Below are 22,586 nucleotides of genomic sequence, written 5' to 3'. Positions count from 1 at the left end.
TAGATTGACTTCCCATCCCATGCTTTTGATATTGAATATAAAATTCCTCAAGCTTTGAAAACTACTGTGCATCATTCCATAGAAACATTAGAAAAACCATTGAGAGAACGTCTCCTTGCCATTCTCTCGAAGGATAACACTATTGGGTATGTTCATCTCTTTATAGCTATGTAACAATTTGTGTCTAGGGTACGGAGTAGTTATTTATTCTTCTTTAATATTGTTGTAGTATATTTTGAAGACTTGTGGAGACTTAAAATATTTAATTAAATTGCAAAATAAAGGTGCTGATTTAATTTACTTGTGCTTCCTGTGGCTGATGTCATTCTCCTGTTACAAAATTCCTACCCTTTTGGCTTTCTGATACATATACCTATTCCTACTTGGCAGTTCTTCAGTTACAAAGAGGAGTGGTAGTTTCAGCAGTGGCTGTTCGTATGCCATGAATGCTTTTCTTGGCTGTCTTTCCCACTCATCTGCATGAAACTTAACGTTTTGGTTTATTTCAGATTATAATAAAACTTATTTTTGTCCTGCCCAAATTATAACTTTGAACAACTGTTTTTGTAATGCTTGAGGCTGTTATTTGCTTCTCATCTTGACTTTTATGGAGCAAATAGCCATTTTAATTGAATTCCTTTTTCTGTGTTAAATTACGTGTGCATATACGATGACCAGTAGCACTGAGGCTATTCAAGCGATGGTCTCTAATGTGTGTTATAAACTGAAATGCCTTTGTCTGCAGGCTGTCAAAAGAAGATAAAGAATTTTTGTGGGACAAGAGGCATTATTGTTATAATCACACTAGTGGTCTACCAAAAATATTGGTCAGTGCCCCTCACTGGGACTGGGCAAGTCTTCCAGAAATATACTCGTTACTTCAGCAGTGGCCTCCTTTATCACCATTAGCTGCACTGGAACTACTTGATTCAAAGTAAGAAAAGCAATATAAATAAGTTCTCTGTGTGTTGTGCATTAAAAGACTTTTCTTCGGTTGCTTTTGAATGGCCTTCTTGTGCAAAAAATGTTGCCGTCTTTCTTGTGTAAAAGCTAAGATGTGAGGGGTTTTTTTCAATTTTAAAGAAGACAGGCTTACTTTTTACTTTATTGATGTGGATTTAACCAACTCATGTAGTGAAAGATTAGCAAATGTAGTTAGGATTCAGAAATCTAATTTGGAGAGCAAGCTCTACAGCCAGGCCATCAGTACTGAAGTTTTGAGAGATTAGTATGCTTGTCCTAAACATGCCCATCTGTTTGCATCTTGGGACCTCAAACTTGTAGGTCCTTTATTAAGCCATTACAGACTTCAGTTTGGTTCTTCTGTATGCAGGTGATCTCAAAAAAAAGAAAAAAAATTACATATGAAAGGAATAAATTTAATGTGGATCTGTGGTTGACTTCCTAGGTTTGCTGATCAGGAAGTACGGAATACAGCTGTGAATTGGATAGAAGCATTAAGTGATGATGAGTTAACGGATTTCCTCCCTCAGTTTGTGCAGGTAGGACTTTCTGCCTACACAAAGTTCGAATTTTCTTTGCTTGACTTGAATGCATAGTATGGAAAGTGGTTTGACTCAGTAATCACTCTGTGACTGTCCTATGGATTTGGGGTGATTCTGTCTGTGCATTAGTCATAAAATCTCTGTCTAGATTTAAATCTAGACTCAATTTATTTCATTTTCTTTGGTTTTAGGCATTGAAATATGAAACCTACCTTGACAGTGCTCTTGTCAAATTTCTTTTGTCTCGGGCACTGGGAAGCATTCGAATAGCACACTACCTATATTGGTAAGATGTTCTTTGTTCCATTGCTTGTGTAATGTGTTTACTATAAGATTACTACTTCCAGAAAAAAAATTCTTTTGTAATATCATAATTCATAAGAGTGAATGTTACAAATGGAGAGTGTACAAAATGTAGATCCTGGGGGGTGTTTTATGAAAAAACAGACAGTGCTTCTGTAAGGCACAAATTTGTTGCCTTTTTTATCCTGTATATCAGTAACTTTGGAGATATATATAGTACTGACTCATTAAAATACTTTATTGCCTTAATATTTCATTGTTTGCACTATTTTACTTTGGGAAAAAATAATTTAAATCCTTTATTTCAGGCTTCTTAAGGATACACTCTATGATACAAAGTTTGGTGTACGATATGAGCAGATTCTAGGAGCTTTTCTTTCAGTCTGTGGAAAAAGACTGAGGGAAGAGCTGGAGAAGCAAACCAGACTAGTGCAGCTTTTTGGAATGGTAGCAGAAAAAGTAAAGCAAACAAGTGGATCTACTCGTCAGGTGTGTATATATATATGTATTTCTTTGAGTTTACCCTCAAAAGAATCCACTCAATTGCCTTTTTAGTCTAAGTTGTATAAAATGATACTTATAATATATGGGGAGATGTATGAATCTTGTTGTGCATTTTATTAGGTTAATGGCTTAATGAAGTTGATGTATTTGATTATCAGAGTTGTCATCTGAAGCATAAGATTGTGTGAGGTGATAGGGTAAGAAAGTAGCATGACTTCTGTGTACAGTAAGCTGGAATTGGATTTAGACCTATTGCTGCTAAAGAATGATCCCACTATGCAAAAGAATGAGATCCTTTTTTGTATGCTAATATAAAATTACACAAATATGAATTTACAGTTTCATAGAGTGGAATGCTGTCACCTGGTTCAGTCAAAAAAAACCCACAGAGTTGTTGTGTTATACGACTGGACTAGTGTATTTTTAATAGCTAAAATGGCAATTATAATACCTAACATTCCTTTGACACTGAGATGTTAAAACATTGACTTCAGGATAGCTTTGTCTGGAAGTTTTCTGTAGACTCTTCAGATACGAAAATGTGGCTGAATTTTTTTTTGTTGTTTGTCTTCAGCTTGCCTTGCAAAATGGTATGGAGCGTGTGCAGTTGTTTTTCTTGAAGAACAAATGCCGTTTGCCTCTCAATCCTAGTCTTGTGGCAAAAGAGCTAAATATTAAGGTACTGCACATTCAGAGTTTCAAAACCTTTTTGTAAAAATTACATACAGGTAAAGCTTTTGCAAATAGAAAAAAAAATTAGTTGAGGTACTTGAAAAGTCTTTCTGCTGGGGGAAGAGATATTAAAAATTCTGATTGAACAAGGCAGTGAAATTAGCTAGGCAAAGATAAAATTTATACAAATACTTGTGTAAAACTAATAAGAGTACTTTATATTAATATTATACATGGGGGTTTTTATTTCTTCAGACCCTGTCTCTTTTGAGGCCAGCAATTCTGGCTGTAGTAAAGCAGGGGACTATTAAAAGTGCATGAAAACATCCTGTTTGCAGTAGTACTCAAAAGAGAAAATTGAACAAGGCTGTAAAGTTCAAACAATGAGTAGATATTGAAATAGGTGAAACTACCTGTTAATGGTTGTGTCCAAGAGATGTACTAAATTCAGGGAGGCAGACAGTAGCTTTATATTATTGTGAAAGTCCAGCAAGTAATAATGTAGGAGAAACCTCTTCAAGGTTTGACAATGCGTGCTCAGCCACAACCTTGATTATATTATCATGCATGACTGAAAGCCTAAAGGTCTCTGAACACTGGCTTTAATCCTGTGGGGAGACAGTTCTTCTTGCTTTCCTTCCCTTCTGTAACTATTAAATCGTGAGTATGTACTTGAAAGCAGATAATGTGAAAAAATCCTGTGAAACATACACATTTTTTATAATATCTTCTAGATTTCGAAAAAACTGCTGATAAAATATTTATCCATGTTTTATTCACTCTTCACTTAAAAATGTATAAAACATCACTGTGCAGCACTGTTGGCTTTTGTACAAGAATTCAACAAGTTAGAGCCAAAGATCTTTATTCAAAAAGAAGCACGTATTTGCCACAGTTGCGATGTTGAAAGTCTGAATAGGCACATTGTGTGTCAGACCTGCTTGTCAGAATGTCTTGTTTTCTGGGCTAGTAGGAACAGTCCTTTCTGATTATTAACACTGAATCTACTTGTAGGCATGTTCTTTCTTCAGCTCCAATGCAGTACCACTGAAAATTGCGCTGATAAATGCAGACCCTCTGGGAGAAGAAATTAATGTGATGTTTAAGGTAGGCCTTATATGTTTATAGGAGAAAAAAAGTTGAATGATAATCGCTGTGTCATTGGTATCAATCAACTTTAGCACAGACCAACAAGCTTAGTTATTTTGTGAGTTTGCTCCTGTGTATCTAAAGACCAACATCTGAACAGGTTGTGAAATGTGAAAGTAAGTCTACCACATGTGAAAGCTTAAACGTAGCCCACTTCTCTTTTTAAGTGTATAGTAAGGAGGAAAGTAGCATAATATATCACTTCCTAGAAATATAAAGCAATTAAAATCTGTGTTTAGTTTTGCTAAAAATGTATTAGATCTCCAGTTAACTTTTACTTTTCCACTTAAGGTTGGAGAAGATCTGAGACAAGATATGTTGGCTTTGCAAATGATTAAGATTATGGATAAGATCTGGCTGCAGGAGGGACTGGATCTGCGGATGGTTATCTTCAAGTGTCTCTCAACTGGAAAAGACCGAGGTGAAAAACCAAAAACCAGTGCCACCTATAATCTTTGCTTCCCTACTTCAATTTCTTGTCACACTGATAGTGAAAAATTTCTGTGGAGAGGCAGGCCCAAGGAACAGTGGAAGGCCAAAAGCCTTCCAAGCAAGGAACTTCAGTATTCAAGAGTATAGCAAGTTAAATTGTTCCTGACTTCCTATGGCTGAGTTGCATTTAAATGTGTTTCTTCTCTTGAGATTTTTGTGTTCTGTTGTCAATGAACATTGTTGCAAACAAGTAAATATAATGATAAAAGCTAACATTTCTCTTGACGCCCTTACTGCAACACAAGCAAATAATGATGCCGGAGCAATCCTGATTTTGAAAGTTTAATTACTGTGAAAGTAAATATTCAAGTGAAAACTGAAATTCTGAAGTGTTTAGAATCTGCTGCAGTTGAGTCAGGGAGTATCATTCATGCACTGAAATGTGCAAAAAGAAGAAAAATTCAAACCACAACCCTTTACACACACACTGTCCCCCAGAATTAGTGTCATACACTGGTAAAAGTTCCTTGACGATACGAGGCTGTCTTTTAGGTTTGAAACCAGGTCACAGAACTCTAAAGTTTGAGTGTAAATATCACCCTACACCTTGACCTTTTGCTAGTTTTCACCAGTTCTCTAGGCAATAGGAACCATGAGATTTTTAAGATGATAAACAGTAACTTAAATATACAGTCAGATGCTGGAACAGTGTGATGAAAACTCTTAAGTACATGGAAATGTAGGTTGGCAAAACTATGCGAAAAGCTTCTATTTCTGTAAGACTTGCTTTTTAGAGAAACAGATGGCTTTTCTTCCTGCTTTGAACGATGACTTGATTGTATAGCATGTAACATTTTTTTTTTTGTTGCTGCTAATAATGCTATTCCTAAAGTATTTGAAGGATTAAAGTGGAAAAGAAAAATGAATGTAAATTACCGATTTGCCTTTAGTAGTTCTTGCCAAGATAGAAGTAGTTCTGTTAATCAAATGAATGTTTTCGTTTTGTGTTTTAGCTATACAAATATTTTTAGCAAATATCTCCAAAATAAGTTCACATGTAAAGCCACTGCCGTATTTCTGGAGGAACAATCTGGTCTCTTTCAAGTCTTGACAGCAGTTAGCATTACCAGATGACTTAAGCGTCAGTGTATGAGACATGTCAGCATGAAAATATTTTGTGGTTATTACTTATAGACCAATAGTAGTTTAGGTAGTAGAAAGTAATTATTCAAACTGTAATTTACATGCGCATTCTGGCAGCTGTAACTATTTGTAGCGAAGTTTAACTTGGATTGCTACGTGCATTTGATAACGCTTTGTAATATAGTCTGCAGAAATGCTTACTAGACTAATAGCACTGTTTTTACACCTAGCTGGTATTTGAAAGAAACTAATCTAAGATTATAAAATTCATCATTGTCGAAGTTTCTACTGAATAATGAAAATGCAGTATAACTTAAGGAGATGATTAAATATGCTCTCTTGTGTTTTATATAAAGGCATGGTGGAGCTTGTTCCTGCTTCAGATACTCTTAGGAAAATTCAAGTGGAATATGGAGTGACAGGTTCCTTTAAAGACAAGCCTCTGGCAGAATGGCTGCGAAAGTATAATCCTACAGAGGAGGAATATGAAAAGGTAAGTTTTTAAGTGCTGTTCTTTTCTTGAAGGCCTTGTAAAAGGGATAAATACCATCTTCTGAAAGAAATCATGTTCTTATTCCAGCTCTTCCATTGAAATTTTTGTTTTCTATCTTTAGGAAACTTTTTTTTTGGCCTATATTTGAAAAAGAGGAAATGAAAATCACTTATATAACTAAAACCAAGCCAGGTGGATTCTAAGGATTCACATGAGGAGATTTCATTGGATGGAGAGAAAAAAAAATGTACTTAAATTTAAGATGGGGATGAATGGTGGCTCTTCTTAATTGTGGTTTAGGAGCAATGGCCTGTTCTCATACAAGCACACGGGATTCAAAAACCAAAATATTTTGTTTTGGCTAAAATGTTGTGATAATACATTGGAAAAAGAAGTCTTATATACTTTTCTTTTCTCTGCTAACATATTTATTTCTTTTTGTGATTTGTCTCCAACTCCTGTTTTCTCTTATTTATTTCAAAAACAAAACAACTGATTGTGCTGGAAGGTGCGATAGCTGAAGATTTATTCAAAGCTATCTGTTTGAAGAACACTTGTGGAAAAAAACTAATTTTGGGGCCTGTTTTGCCTGGCTTGGATTTTACATGTGTCAAGATTAACTGTTGAATGTACGAATGCTTTTTTCACAGCGGTATTTGATCTCAATTCACTTTTTTCTCTTTCCTTTCCAGGCTTCAGAAAATTTCATTTACTCCTGTGCAGGATGCTGCGTAGCTACTTATGTGTTGGGAATTTGTGACCGTCACAATGATAACATAATGCTCCGAAACACAGGCCATATGTTTCACATTGATTTTGGAAAATTTTTGGGTCATGCACAAATGTTTGGTAGCTTTAAAAGGTATTTTCTGTAGCTAAGTAATGTAGACAATTAAGTGATTTTTAGTATATTTTAATAAGCATTATAATTCTAAGTAATAACTTCTAAATTCCTCTTATCTGCTATTCTCATTCTGAAGCCAGTATCTTACGATTTAACCACAGAGTTTCCAGAATGCTTTCAACCTTACCTGTATGGAATTAATTTTTAAAAGGCTCCAGCTTCCTGTTTCCATGTTCTGATCTCTAGAACTGTTTTAAGTCAAGGCACATAGGCATAGCTTTCAAATGAAATTGCTGTTCTAGTCACTGGTAGGTTGAAATAAGGAATTTGGTCTCCTAAGCATCATTTAACTTCAATGCTTCCAAACTGCATTCATTCCTTGGGAACTTTGTGCTACACACTCTTGGCAAATCTCAATGGGAATTTCTTTACGGTAGTTATGAAAGCCCATTATTTTGGTACAGGGAAAGTTTAATGTAACTTTTTATTGATATTTGGGAGCCTTACATTTTACACAAAGCTTGCTGTCATACTTTTTAAGGGATATTGGATAAAACTGTAGTGTGGTCTCACCTTTTCAGCTATATTCATGCAGTTATTTAGCACATGCTTGTTAGGTAAACTTTACCACCAAGTGAGAAATTGAGTGCCAGAATCTTCGTCATCTGTATATCTTGAGTGTGAAACAAATGACAACAGACTCTGGCTCATAAAACCAGCAGCGAATACCAACATTATGGGAAAGAGTGAACAGCAAGTTTGTTTTTGCTACTCTGTGGAGGGGAAGATGATCTATTTCTAGGATAGAGGACTTGTTGTAGTCGGGTGATAATATAGTCGTTACATCTGGTTTAGTGTGTCATGTCATCCAGAAATGAGGGATGGAAGGCATTGTAAGGTAACCTGGCCTCCAAGTGTTGCTCCAGATCTGCTGTAGGTCCACTACCATGTGAATGTTCTGGGAATCTGAGAATAGCACTAAGCAGCTGAACCCAACCCAAAAAGTAGAATGGCGTTACTGGATTATTTAAGATGGTTACCTTGGGGTGGGGATGGAGGACAAAGCACATGACAAAGCAAATAGACCTTAGAACTAACATATGAATTTTGTGCTTTTTGAACAGGGATCGAGCTCCTTTTGTGCTAACATCAGATATGGCTTATGTCATTAATGGCGGTGAAAAACCCACTATTCGCTTTCAGTTGTTCGTGGATCTCTGTTGTCAAGCATACAATTTGATAAGGAAACATGCAAGCCTCTTCCTTAACTTACTTTCATTGGTAATAATTTTATTAAATGAAATGGAAACTTGATAGGTCTATCATGTTGGGTTGTAATAAATGCTCTGCTTTTTATGCTGCAGAAACTCTTAATGCGTGGTTTTAAAAGCTGGAAACATGAGATGCTCTTTTTAGGGAGGTTGTAGTAGGAATTTTTTCAAGCTTTTTTACTGCCTCTGTTTCCTGAAAAATTTATAAGATGATACCATAAGTTACACCACAAAGAGTTTTTAACTGCTTTTAATTCAGCGGAAATGGTAACTGCTGATTATCAGTAATGTTTTGTTTTAGCAATTTAGTGCAGCTTCAAATGAATCTGAGGGTCTTAAGTTTTAATCATTTCAGTGTAAAATCATTTGTTTTATTGCCTTAAACCTGTAAGTTGTAATTTCTTGCAGATGCTTTCTTCTGGATTACCAGAACTAAGTGGAGTTCAGGATCTGAAGTATGTCCAGGATGCCCTCCAGCCTCAAACGACGGATGCAGAAGCTACCATATTCTTTACAAGGTTACTGGAAAAGTGGACACTAAAATATCTCCTAGCATTGCCCTCTTAATGGGAGCTTTCTGCTATGAAAAAATGTGCCAAAGATGTTTGCAAACATGTTTATAGAATAGTTAGTGTACAATCCAAAAATATTGGTTAACCAGTGAACTACATAAATAGGATCAGTTTCATGTAAGATTAACGCTTGTGCTAAAATACTTCACCTTTAAGAGTAACCTTGAGCAAAAAAAAAAAAAAAATTTCTTGGAACAGTGAGAATATAGATAGCTGGTTGTTTGAGACTTCCATTTTCAATACACCCTAAATTGCTTAATAGCAGTGTGTGTAATGGAAACCTTGTAATGCATTGTAAAGTTCTCTCTTCAAGAAGTGCTTTTGCACACTAGGGAGGGAGAGATGATGCTTCATTGTAGCAAGTGGAGGTGTGTGCATAGCCTGAGCTGTTGCTGTGTTACAAAATGTGTTATTGTACATACTTCTAAATACATGGGGGAAACTGAAGTACTGTGCATGCAATTTAGAATCATAGGATGGTTTGGGTTGGAAGGGACTTATAAAAGGTCATCTAGTCCAGCTGCCCTGCATTGTGCCGGAATATCTTCAGCTAGTGAAGGTTGCTCAGAGCCCCATCGAGCCTGACCTTGAATGTTTCCAGGGATGAGGCATCTGCCACCTTTCTGGGCAGCCTGTTCCAGTGTTTTGCCACCCTCATCGTAAAGATTTCTTCTTTATATCTAGCCTGATTCTACCGTATTAGTTTACATCATTATCCCTTGTGCTATTGCAATAGGCCCTGCTAAAAGTCTGTCCCCATCTTTCTTATAAGCCCCTTCTAAGTATTGAAAAGCTGCAATAAGGTCTCCCTGGAGCCTTCTCTTCTCCAGGCTGAACAACCCCAACTCTCTCAGCTTTTTTTTCATAGAAAATGTGTTCCATCCCTCTGATCAACTTTGTAGCCCTCCTCTGGACCCACTCCAACAGGTCCATGTTTTTCCTGCACTGAGGATTACAGAGCTGGATGCAGTGCTCCAGGTTTTTGTTTTTTTTTTTTTTTACCAAGTCTGGAAATCCTTCACATCTTGGATAACAACCTATTCCCAAGTTTGAGTGCTGAATCTTCTATTAAATGCTGATATGATGCCCTTTATGTAGCCCACTGATCTCCCTTAAGTTAAAAACTCTTTGTCAGAAAGAATTTTTTTTCTTAGACTTAAATCTGATACATTGACAGAACCACTTTTGTGGGTTTTGATTTCTTTTTTATTTTTTTTAGGTTGATTGAATCCAGTCTGGGAAGTGTTGCCACAAAGTTTAATTTCTTCATTCACAATTTGGCTCAGCTGCGTTTCTCAGGTCTACCTTCTAATGATGAACCCATCCTCTCATTTTCTGCTAAAACATATTCCCTTAAACAAGATGGCCGAATCAAGCAAGTGTCTGTGTTTACATATCAGAAGAGATATAACCCAGATAAACACTATGTAAGTATGTGGAATCTGTTTCCACTTAGTGGAGATACTGTGCGTTTTCTTCCAACAAGATACATTCTCCTTCTTGCCATAAATTCAGTACTTAATCATAGAGAATGAGTCCAGAGGAAACTTGCCTTGTTTAGCCTTAAGTAGCAAGCTTCGAGGTAGATAACTTAGGTTCCTTTTATTGACAGAGATTTCATAAATACAGTTATAGATACTAACTTATTCACTTAGGCACTGATGTCAGATTTGGGATGGGCTGAAGTGTTCTCTGAAGTCTGACTCATTGACTATAGTGGGAGCCTAGAAACCTACACCGATGTTGACACCAAGACTGAGCCTCACTGTGGATGACTTGAAAGTAGAACAAAAACCCATAACTGAAATGTAGATCTTGCTGGGAATGGGCTGGTTTGCTTGCTTCTTGGAGAAGGGAGTTGTATTGGTTCTGGCTGGAATGGACTTACCTTTCTTCATAGCAACCCACACAGTGCTGTCTTTTGGACGTTTAACTGAAGCTGTTGATAACATGCAACTGAGCAGTGCTTGTAGACTGTTGGGGCTTTTTCTCTTTCTTCCAGTTTGCCCCTGTCCCCCCGGCAGCGAGTAGGCTGTGGATGGGCAAGGAGTTGGGAAGGGACAGCAGGGGCAGCTGACTCATACTGGCTAAAGAGATACTCCATAGCATATAATGTCATCCTTAAGAATAAAAGCTGAGGGTAGAGGAAGAAAGCAGGGGACAGGCGAGTGTTTTCTTCGAATATGGCTGTTGCCTGGGAACTGGCTGGGCATGGGTCTGCTTGTGGGAGGTGGTGAGAGATTGTCTTGCGTCACCTCCCCTCCCAAGGACTATCTTCATCTCAGCCCACAGATCTTCTCACTTTTGCTCTTGTTCTGTCTCCTGTCCCACTGGTGAGGGAGTGGGAGTGAGCAAGCAGCTGTGGGGGTGCTTAGCTGCTCACCAGGGTAAACCAGTCACAGGGGTGCTAGAGTATAGATTGGTATTCTTAGCATCCAATAATATTCTACAAAATGAAGACACTTCTTGAAAAGGATCTAGAAGGAAGCAGAAAGGACAGAAGTAGTGTTGGTGGAGATGGTTTTAAAAGATGGGGATTTGAGTTGTACTTAAGGGCTAATGTAGCCACCTTCTGCAAAATGGCTTCCATTGAAGTTGTATTTGCTCCTCCTAAGTAAAAGCATAGTTTCCTATGTTAATGCACCTGCTTTCATCGTCGGTCTTAATAGAGGCAGGCAAGCATCACAATTTGCCATCGTGATTTTGATAGACTTGGGTTACACTTTAAGACTTGTATTAATATTTGTGTTCCTATACAGATGTGAAACCATCTTCAATTTATTTTTTACTTCTCTACTGCCCTTTGGCCTAGAATAGTCGGCTCAAGTTACATTTTCCTCAAGTTGTTTAAAGAGTGAGCTATATTGATATATGCAAATGTACATCTCTTTCCAAGTTATATTTGCTGTATATGTCTTAGTCTAGTAAGACACCAGATAGGGAAGCTAGAACAAAGTTGAATAATGCTACAAGTGAAGAAGAGCTTTGTAGCGAATCACTGTATTTTAAATGTACTTCAATGTTCCTTGTCTAAGCCAAAACAGCCTTTTATATTTCGGGAAACTGCCAACATGATGTAGTCTCCTTCTGTCTAGGTATTTTAAACCTCTGCCCAGTTACATGATTTTAAATACACACTTAATGCATCTGCCCATAAAATAAGTCCACAGAATTGAATCTTCATTTCCTTTTCATAGTAACGTGAATAACTACGTCCTGGGATTTAAAAAAAAATAAATTTGTAAAAATTCCTTTTGTATAATGCAGTGCACTTGTACCTGCCCACCAAATTATCACTTTAAAAGTGGAGTCCTCTAGAATCCTGAGAGAATTAGATTGGAAAAATTAGGCATTAGTTTCCTCCGTAGTCCAGTTCTGAAAAAAATTCGTGGTAGTTCTGGCCCCTCAGGTAAATGTCTAGCTATAGTCCTGCACTGACGTGTTAAAATTTTGTACACCTGTGTGGCATGAACTTACAGTGAGGCTTAAAAGGCAGAATGTGGACAGCTTAGCCTTAACTACTTTTTATCACACCGTCAGATGTGGATCTACCTTATAGAATCATAGAATCATAGAACAGTTTGGGTTGGAAGGGACCTTAAAGATCATCTGGCTCCAAGCCCCCTGCCATGGGAAGGGACATCTCATTAGATCAGGCTGCCCGATCATCCAACCTGGCCTTGAACACCTCCAGGGATGGAGCATCCACAACTTCCCTGGGCCACCTGTGCCAGTGCTTACCTTATGGAAAGATTATTTGATGTTTCTCAGTGTTAGGGCCGTTTATAATTATAATTTTACTGTAAACTGCAAATGCTGTTACTGAGATATGTACGCAGGAGGATTACCACAGCAGAAAATGTTAGTTGTTAAACAAATTGTATTATGAAGTCAGTTTTATAATATTGTTACTATATTATCTTTGGGTTTTTTGTGTTTTGGACAGATATATGTAGTGAGAGTTTTGAGAGACGGGCAAGTTGAGCCAACATTTGTCTTCCGAACGTTTGATGAGTTTCAGGAGCTCCACAACAAACTTGGCATTCTCTTTCCTCTCTGGAAGTTACCAGGGTATGTTCTGAACTTGCTTATTTATTATAATGGAAGCAAGAAAACTGCTCCCAGCTGGGTGGAGGAAGAAATAGCTTGAAATGGAGACAAAATTGTTCAGGGGCAAACTAGACCTCAGAGTTGGTAATAAAGGGAGAAGATTCTGGTCACTTGAGTTTTAAGGAGGAGAAGCAGAGGAGCAACTGAGTCTTTAGTCTGTGTGTTGTACCAGATGTAACAGTGACCTGTAAATGTTTCCTCACCTTTCTATGATGCTAGCAGGATGGAAATGACAATGAAATCTAACTGTATTTACTTCAATGAAATTAACAGAAAACTCTTGTTCTTCCCTTGTAGCTTTCCTAACAAGATGGTTCTGGGAAGAACACATATAAAAGATGTAGCAGCTAAGAGAAAAGTGGAGCTCAATAGCTACATACAGAGTCTGATGAATAGTTCTTCAGAGGTGGCAGAAGTGAGTTCAAGTAACTTAAGCAAATCCAATGCAACTTTACAGATGTTGGTGCTTGCTAACAATTAAACTAATGCGTAATGTTTCTTCCAAATTTAGTGTGATCTTGTTTATACTTTTTTCCATCCATTACTTCGTGATGACAAAGTGGAAGGAATAGATGGAATAGCAAGACCTACAGGTAGGTGGTGGGTTTGGGGTTGTTTATAAATTGGATGACAGTAGTATGGCACCATTACAATGTGTTTTTAATATTTTTTTTATTAACTGTACTTTTCTCTTGTTGAAAACTTTGCATCACTATTTTTCCAAAATGTGCCTGCATACAGTTTCAAGGAATTAAAACCATACAAAAACCAGCAACAGTGTATGTGATCACTTAGGCTTACTTACGGCTAGACTAAATAATTTGAGTGTTTGCTTTAAACCTCTAAGCTGATTCTTACAAGAGAATACAAAAATCTTTAAAAAGTATGGCCTTGCCCTTTTATTAGGGAACTAGAAATAAACTCGGAAACCAAATTTGGTCTAAAACTTGTATTTTTCCTCCTATATAATATATCAGTGCAGTACTGAGGAACATACAGATATTACAGAGGAAATAATTGTTCTGTTTTTTTTTTAGATGCAAGTCCATCAAGCCCTACCTCAGGCAAAGTGGGAGGAGAAGTGAAGCTATCGATATCATACAGAAATAGCACTCTATTTATCATGGTGATGCACATTAAAGACCTGGTAAGTAGAGATACTAAACCCACTACCAAAATCTGTTTCTATTTTATCAATTTTCCTTCTTGACATACTTCCACCATTCCTACATTAATCTATCTCCCTTCAAATTTTCCAACTGCCAACTTAACTAACTGCTGCTTTGATTAGCTTTGATTGCAAAGTCTAGGTACTTGAAAATATAAATTCAAAAAGGTATGCACTAACCTGATTTCTAACTCGTCTTGGTTTTGGATTGTAGGTTACAGAAGATGGTGCAGATCCAAATCCCTATGTAAAAACATACTTACTTCCTGATACACACAAAACATCCAAACGCAAAACCAAAATCTCCCGGAAGACAAGAAATCCAACTTTCAATGAAATGGCAAGTTAAAATCTGTGTAGTAACTCCCTGTTGTTTGCTATTGTCTCTTATTCTAAGCAGTAGTTAAAATATTGTCTAAAAAATCTGCAAAGATACATAAACAGAAAAGGAACTTGTTTGAAAAACCTAGTGCCCTGTTTAAAAAAACAACCAACCCCAGAACCCAAAAGCAATTGAGTAAGTAAACGTCCTGTTACAAGTAAGGAGAAATTCTCAAACTGACTGAGTAATGATGGGGAGAAGGGAAGAAATCTTAACACTGATTCCCCTGCCCTAGCTTCAATTTGTGATGTGGAGAAGAATGAATTCAGAAGTCTTGGCATGTAAATAGTTCTTCCATCTAAAAACACTGGTCCTTTTAAACACTTAACATTGGGAGCAGAAAATTAAATACAGAGGTACTTCAGCCTGTCCTCTGAGAAAGAGACATACTGAATGGTTGTTACGTGCTGCTAAGACATCTGTCAGTGGCTAGCCACTCAGAAGAAAGGGCAATCTGTGTAATTGCATTTGGATAACCTAAAAATTCTTGACTTCTTACCTTCTAGCTTGTATACAGTGGATATAGCATGGAGACTCTGAAACAGAGAGAACTTCAGTTAAGTGTGCTCAGTGCAGAATCATTACGTGAAAACTTTTTCTTGGGTGGAATTACGCTTTCACTGAAGGACTTCAACTTGAGCAAGGAGACTGTTAACTGGTATCGACTAACTGCTGTACCCTATCTGTGAACTCATTTCTATCTACACCTGAGTAAGACCAGATGTATTCACTTGTGCTTTGTGCATCTTCCTAATTGAAGATAACTTGTACATCTTTAAGAGACTCTGCATTTCAACTGAAATGTTGGACCAACGTTCATGTAGCATAATTTGGAGGATTTCAAGAAAACCTGGTTTATGCTTATGCAATATTATCAAAGCATCATTATACATGTTTGAGTTGTGGGTAAAGGAAGGGTTTAACCCATGCATGAAAGTGAGATGAACAGTTCGACCACGCTGGCTGGTTAAACCATAACCTAATCATTAGGCCTGTGGATATAGTACTACTTTGCTTATTGTTACCCATGTTGTCATCCATGGCATGATGCTGGAAAACATCAAAGAAATGACATACTTTAGGATTACATTCCCACTACTAACTAGACATCACAGAAGACAGCAACGGGTAAAATTTTGGTGGCTTCATGCACACCTGTAGAAATGAAGGTTGAAGGGCTGGAACAATTCCTTAGCATTGCATTTAATCTCAGATTCATGCTTCTCTAAGACTTATTGGAGTGAGTGCCAATAATGGAAGTTGTAAATAATGGTGCCTTATAATTCCAATGCTTCTCATTTACCTCATTTATGGTATTTAAATATGTATACATGTTAACTTTCAGCTCCTTAAAAAAGGGGAAGTATTTTCATATTTGACTTTGCAGGTTCTACTGGAAGAATCTTCCTGAGATGTTACTTAAAAATAGCATCACTTGTACTGATCTTCATCGTTAGTGCAACTTACAAATTTTTCTACCCCATCTTCTACCCAGTACCTCCAAAAAAATGAATGAAGACTGGCTGAATGTGGTGCACAGGGAATGTGCCCAGCTTCTCAGTGTTTTGAAATGTCTTAATTTCTAGAACTTTTTAATAACGCAGTGATTAAATGCAGAATGGATTCAAACAGTAAATCCAAAGTGGCATTTGCACCTGTACCTCCAAGTGAAGGCTGGCCTTTAGTTAAAAAGCACAACTGCTGGATGATTTGCAGGACAAGAAATTAGTTGCATTAACAGAGCTTTGAGAAAGGAACTTGGTCACTTTCTTGCTGTGAACTGTTAAAAAAAAAAAAAAAAAGCCTGGTTCTCACTCACAATAAGAATTAATTCCACTAAAAATACTTCATTCCAGGGAACTTACTATCTCCTGTTAATACCACTGGTTACTTAATTAGTTTCTGCATTACAGGTGTAGCCTTTTTATTCACCTTGTTCGATGTTCAGGATGATCATGGTCTGTCTAAAAGCTAAAGAGTAAAGTTGCACACTTTTTTTGGCACTAAATCTTGAAGCAAGACAGACTGTCACCACTGACTGTGACTAGAATGAAATTTTAAAAGTCAAATATGCAACTATGACTGAAAACACACTATGGGGAAAACCTTTTATATACCCAACACTAAAAACCTATTTCATAATCTGATTTTTTTCCTTCCCTTGCTACTGTCCAGTCTCCCTTTCCTACAGAACAGAGAAGTAAACTTGAATCTCCTGGTGCCTAAAATATTCACGGTCCAATTTTGTAGGAATTACTACAATTAAAAAGCTAAGAATATCTTGAATGTTAGAAACTGGGTTGACGTAATGGGCACTAACAAATCCCAGTTTTACTAGGCATCTTCTGCATATTTTTCATTTAATATATAGCCTGTAAATAATAAACTATATAACTAACTAGATCTATTTCCTGCTCACTTGATGCTTTTTGAGACTTACTCCATTCCATCATTAGAATCACAAGTCACTTAAACACAGGAAAGTAGATTACTGTTTTTGTGAAACGTTCCATTGTGAAATAAAATGAAAGCAATATGTACTGCCTTTTTTGCAGTTTGCTATTAAAGCACAGTGTCTTACAGCACAAAAATACAAATAAACTAAAATAATTTAAAAAATGATTTGCAGTTTTAACAGTTGTCTGGACTCTGGAAAAAAAAGTATAGTACTGTATTTGTAGTTAGCACTCCGCCTGACTTCTGCTTTAACTTTATCCATAGCTTAACTCAGTTTGTGCCTTTTCCCTTCCTTTTCACAATAGTCACTGGCTGAAGCTTTTTCTGCTCATGGGTTTTGTCTGTGGGCTCTGGCCTCGGCCTCTCCTCGCGCAGAGGGAACAGCACCAACCTCGTGACTCTTTGCACTATTCTCAGCGAAGAAAAAAGCGATTGTTGCAATAAGACTTTTAATGTACTCATCCTTCCCCCCCCCCCCCCCGTAAGTGAAAGAGGAAAACATTCATTTAGGATGGAATTTACCAGTACAGTGAGTAGCTTAAATACGTTTTAACTGCGTTTTGTCTCTTGTTTAACGTAAATAAAACCCTTTTCGGCGGCTGCGAATGCCCGCCTCAGCCCTGCCGCTGCGCCTCGCCCTCTCTGCAACCGAGGACTTTGCACTGAAACTTTTATTTCTGCCTTTTTCCGATCTGCAGCGCCCTCTCTCCGGTCTTGAAGTCATTCTCCCCCGTTTGTACGAGCAGGGCCTCTCGCCTGCCTTAAGGCACTTCAATGAACGAGCTCCTTACTAGAGACGTTCGGTGCGGCCCGCGCTCGGCGGGTTCGCTGTCGCTCCGCAGCTCTCCTGTAATTCCATTAAACGCTGTTCTGGGGACGAAAAGTGAGCGTTCTGGTCTTCGTCTTGGCTGTGCGCGGGAGGGGCGGGAGCGGCCGTGGGCGGCCGCCGCTGATTGGCTGGCGGGAGGGCGGGGGCGGGAGATCAGCGCCACTGACTGCCGGGCGGATGAGGGGTGGGGCCAGGAGCTGCTCTCGAGCCAATGACTGGCGGGCGGGGAAGGGGCGGGGCTAGGCGTGCCTGATTGGCGGGCGCGGGGCCGGCCGCCCGCGACTGATTGGCTGACGGGCGCGAGCTGCACGACGGCGGAGACGCTGATTGGCTGGAAGGGAGCGAGGGGCGCGGCGAAACCTACTGCTTGGCTGGGGCGGGGCGGGGCCAGACGCCGGACAGCCCTTTCCGGCGGAAGTGGAGGGGGAACAGGCACCGCCTCGCGTCGCTCCTTCTTTCTGCCGGCGCCATCATGGGTCGCATGCACGCTCCTGGGTAGGCGGCCGCCGCCGGTTTGGGCCGGGGTGTTGAGGGGACTGGAAGGGTGCGGGACCGGGAGCGGGACCGGAGAGGTTGCAGGGAAAGTGGCGCGGCTTGTGGGGAGGGGCTCGGGCTGGTGCTGTGGTGCTTGTCCCTCACCTGGGCCGCACTCACCGTGCCTGCGCTCCTGCCCCGTGGCGAGTCCGGCCCTGCTCAGCGTGTGATCTGTTTCTTCCCCACAGGAAGGGTTTGTCCCAGTCAGCCCTGCCCTACCGGCGCAGCGTGCCCACGGTAAGTGTCTGCCCCGGCGGCCCCGGGAGTATACTGCATCTTTGCTTGATATTGACTGTGTTATCCTTGGCGCGATGCTGGAGAACATCAAAGGAATGACATATTTTAGCTTTGCGTTCCCAATACTGAGTAGTCATCACAGAAAGCAGCGCCGGGTGAAATTTTGGTGGCGTCACGCACACTCGTAGCAATAAAGGTTGAAGGGCTGAAACAATTTGTCAGTGTTGCATTTAATCTCAGATTCATGCTTCTGCAGGACTTACTGGAGAGAGTGCTAGTAATGGAAGTTGTACATAATGGTGCTTTATAATTGTAATGACGACACAAACTGAAGAGAGCTGGCATATTTTGTCTGGTTTTAGTTGTGGTCCGATAAAATGCGAACTTAGTCTGTAGTCATTAGGATACTAAGGAAGCAAGTGTGGTTTCACGGGCAGATGATTTGTAGAGGAAAAAACCTTTTCGTCTTTTTGTCTCCCTGTATTTAAGTGTAACTGCGATTATTCTTAGTCTGAATACTGATTGTTCCTAGAGATTAAACGACTCTTTGTCACACTCGAGTTTGTCCTTCGACATTGTGGAATAAACCAACTGTTTTCTACAATTTTTACAACGGTGATTTGCTGGTCAGACCAAACTAACTTAAATAATTTCATTGTGCTCTTAGTTTGTTTGCAGTACGTCCACTTTAAAGGCTTACCTGTCAGCTACACGAATAGCTGCTTTATCGATCTTGCAAATCAAGACTCTGTCTTGGAGGATCTGTTTCTTCGCAGAAAGATAAATTTGTGGTGCATGTGGAAAAAGCATGTACTGAAAAACAATTAAATGGAAACACTAAATTATTAAAGCACAAAGCATGAAAATAAAGACATACTTTTTAAAGTAAGATAACTTGAAGTTTCTTGATATGCTGCTGATGGTTGAAAAGTTTAATAATTATTAAGATGCTCAAATGCTAAAGCTGTGGGTTTTTTCTTAATTTTATTTGTATTTCATTTTTAATTGTAATCTATAGAGCACTTCCAAGTATGTTTTTTGCTGCGATTTTCTGTTTCATAATGTGGCAGTATTAAAAAGGATTTAAAAATCATGAGCTTTCACAGGTTGTTGATAGATCATAGGTAACCTAGCAGATTCTTACTGGTGTCTTCCCGTTCATAATCATGGGGGCATTTGCTTTATGAGCACAGTTTCGGGTCTTGATTGTTTTTTTAAGCATTAGAAACCATCTATTTCTACCATTTATAAAGTTTTCCTATAGGTAACATGTATTAAGGCTCCGTATGTCTGTATTAAGGAGTGTTCAATTGTTTTGTTTTGGGGTTTTTTTGTTATTTTTCTTTAGTGGCTGAAACTTACTTCTGATGACGTAAAGGAACAAATCTACAAGTTGGCTAAAAAAGGCCTGACTCCCTCACAAATCGGTAAGGCTTATTAATATAATTCCTATATGGAGAAAACCATTGCTTTCTGACTAGTAATGTAGTTGTTTTTCAATGTGTTAAATAACATGCTAAAACCCATACAATTTTCTTGATGTACCATGTATGCATTGTATGGATACCACTGAAAATGTAATATGTCTCATTCTTGCAAGAAACACATTTGGTAGAGTGGTGTTGAGTATTCTTTTTTTCAAACAGAAAATGTGAACCATCTGTTTAATCTTGTAACCTGCCCTAAGAAATAGCAATTATAGATGTGATGGGGATGTTTGGTCTGCCCGGTTTCTTGGATGTCTATGACATCTTTGTTACCCTAAGAGAAAAGAGTGATAGCATACCTAGTCTGAGTCCTGTTGAAAATTTCCCAATAATGTCATTGCACTTAATGTGTTACCTGCCTAAATGCAATGGGTGGGTTAGTTGGCTGTTAAGTGCTATCTGATGAAGTGTTTCGGCTTCTCTTAAGTTCTGTTTTGCTCGCTCATTGTTTACCATTTGTTCGCAGTTTCCATCAGGAAAGTTTTTAATTTATGGAAGACCTTTTTTTGATATCTTGTAACTCCCAAGGTTGGTTTCACAAGATTTGTTTGTGCAAGGTTTTTATTCTCAGAGTGGGATGTACATGTTTGTTTCAGGTGTGATCCTGAGGGACTCCCATGGGGTTGCCCAGGTTCGCTTTGTTACTGGCAACAAAATTTTGAGAATCCTTAAATCGAAGGGACTGGCCCCAGACCTTCCTGAGGATCTTTATCACTTGATTAAGAAAGCTGTTGCTGTTCGCAAACATCTTGAGAGAAACAGAAAGGTGAGTGCTAGTTTAAGTAGATAACTCGCTCTGTGTGGTTTTTGAAATAAAACAGTAGTTTATTTGCAACTTGACAAAGTAAGGACTTTTAGCGTGCTTCCTGTTTGAGTAGACTTCGAGGTTTGAGGAGGCATTTTGATAAAGGAGAGTGGCCTTAGTGAAAAGGATCTTGAAGGCATTGATTAAACTATATATTTCTGTACCTGTTCTGATTTTGCCCAACTCATCAGACTTTGGTAATTGAAATGTGGAGTTTGTAGCAGCAGCTCTGGATTTATTTTGTGTAAGCTCATATGAATTGTATATCATTGAGAAGTTCAAGTAGTCTTTGGTCATAATGCAACTTTCTTTTCAAGGATAAAGATGCCAAGTTCCGCCTGATCCTCATTGAAAGCAGAATCCACAGGCTGGCTCGCTACTACAAGACTAAGAGAGTGCTGCCACCCAATTGGAAGTAGTAAGTCTCCGTCCACATTACTGTTTTACTGAGGTCTTGTAGGTTTTGTACACAACATGCTCTGTGAAGAGTGCATTGTAATCGGGTATATAGATAAACCAGGCAGCAAAGAATTGGTATTTCCAGAAATATTAACGGATAAATTAATGGAACTTAATGCTGGGTAAAATGATTGTCACAACACTTGCCAAAAATATCTAACTCAACGAGTGAATTCACTACTGGATAAATTTTGTAATACTTTATACAAACTGCGGTCTGTGTTCTCACTTGGATACTTCTGTAGTCATTCTGCTTTAAAAAAATTATAGAGAAATGGCTTAGCTGTGACAAAAAATGAAAGTCTTTTGTAGTTTTTCTCTAGGAAAAGCTAGCCAGTGTAGGAGGATTCCCATAGATACCAGGGTGAGATTTTTTTAATATATGGGTTTGTGCCGTTATCCCGGTATTTGTGGTTTAAGAGGAAGAGCGAAATCTTTACCGTAAACATTTTAAATGGGTAGTGATTAAGCTCATGACTAGTTGTTAAAGCTTTAAACTGAAGCATGATTTTTGGCACCTAGTTTGAAAAAATGCCTTTGCAATTAATATTTCTCTTTTTTTCTCTCCCTAGTGAATCGTCGACAGCTTCTGCCCTGGTCGCATAAGAGCTGACTGTGACTTAATGAAAGAATAAATTTTCATTAACTACGTTTTGTGTTGTCTTTAATGGTTGGTGCCTTATAAACTTGCTCCTTTCGGGAAGCTGCATGTAAATGGTCAGTTTTCAAGGTGAAGCAGACGTGTGGCTATGGTTTCCATATTGCTTTCCTGCAGTGTCAAACCTGGGTAGTGGTGATTGCTGTTCTAGACCAACTTTGCGGTTTGTGTCTGTGCTTAAACAGGATTTTTGATCACTAGGTTAGTGACCTAGTCATTCTCACCAAATATATTTTATTCATGTGGGTCTGTATCTCTGTGTCCTACAGGAAGAACTGGGAAAGGAAACAATGACAGAAGAAAAAAATTGAAAATGTAGAAAATGCAGAAAGGAAAGGCGGGGGGGGGGGGGGGGGGGGGGGGGGGGAAGACCAAGTTGGAGAAGTTGATGGAATTATTGCAGGTGGTGTGTGTCTGCTCCTGCTTAAGCAGACCTCAGCCACACTCTGAGAGTAACTTATTGTCATTTGCAAGAAATTTTAAGAATACTCTTTGAGATTTGGATGAAGACAGACAACAGTTTAGCTCTCCTCAGGTGTTCTGTCTTTGCTGAGGTATTTTCCCTAAACCAC

At 38.6% G+C, this 22,586-nt stretch overlaps 2 protein-coding genes across 3 annotated transcripts in view; both read left to right on the top strand.

Annotated features, from left to right (window-relative positions):
* PIK3C2A (phosphatidylinositol-4-phosphate 3-kinase catalytic subunit type 2 alpha) overlaps positions 1-17,310 on the top strand; it is a 53,901-nt gene extending 36,591 nt beyond the window's left edge. For both annotated transcript variants that reach the window (XM_054067713.1, XM_054067712.1), the window contains exons 15-33: positions 4-146; positions 746-934; positions 1,409-1,502; positions 1,697-1,791; positions 2,117-2,297; positions 2,887-2,991; positions 3,999-4,091; positions 4,425-4,554; positions 6,065-6,201; positions 6,894-7,063; positions 8,170-8,326; positions 8,725-8,834; positions 10,108-10,315; positions 12,835-12,959; positions 13,296-13,413; positions 13,510-13,591; positions 14,036-14,145; positions 14,381-14,506; positions 15,055-17,310. In XM_054067713.1, coding sequence (XP_053923688.1) covers positions 4-146; positions 746-934; positions 1,409-1,502; positions 1,697-1,791; positions 2,117-2,297; positions 2,887-2,991; positions 3,999-4,091; positions 4,425-4,554; positions 6,065-6,201; positions 6,894-7,063; positions 8,170-8,326; positions 8,725-8,834; positions 10,108-10,315; positions 12,835-12,959; positions 13,296-13,413; positions 13,510-13,591; positions 14,036-14,145; positions 14,381-14,506; positions 15,055-15,237 — 2,556 coding nt within the window. In that variant the 3' untranslated portion in view covers positions 15,238-17,310. The remainder of the gene's footprint in view (positions 1-3; positions 147-745; positions 935-1,408; positions 1,503-1,696; positions 1,792-2,116; positions 2,298-2,886; positions 2,992-3,998; positions 4,092-4,424; positions 4,555-6,064; positions 6,202-6,893; positions 7,064-8,169; positions 8,327-8,724; positions 8,835-10,107; positions 10,316-12,834; positions 12,960-13,295; positions 13,414-13,509; positions 13,592-14,035; positions 14,146-14,380; positions 14,507-15,054) is intronic.
* Positions 17,311-18,222: 912 nt separating this feature from the next.
* On the top strand, positions 18,223-22,005 carry RPS13 (ribosomal protein S13). The gene is made up of 6 exons (XM_054068938.1): positions 18,223-18,329; positions 18,557-18,605; positions 19,954-20,032; positions 20,689-20,858; positions 21,215-21,315; positions 21,929-22,005. The coding sequence occupies exons 1-6, from the start codon at positions 18,307-18,309 to the stop codon at positions 21,960-21,962; spliced, it is 456 nt and encodes a 151-aa protein (XP_053924913.1). The 5' UTR covers positions 18,223-18,306; the 3' UTR covers positions 21,963-22,005.
* The last annotated feature ends 581 nt before the right edge of the window (positions 22,006-22,586 follow it).

This window comes from Cuculus canorus, chromosome 5, assembly GCF_017976375.1.
Source record: "Cuculus canorus isolate bCucCan1 chromosome 5, bCucCan1.pri, whole genome shotgun sequence".
NCBI classification, from domain to species: domain Eukaryota; kingdom Metazoa; phylum Chordata; class Aves; order Cuculiformes; family Cuculidae; genus Cuculus; species Cuculus canorus.
Note: the sequence above shows the minus strand (reverse complement) of the source record. Positions and strands in the feature narration are given on the sequence as shown.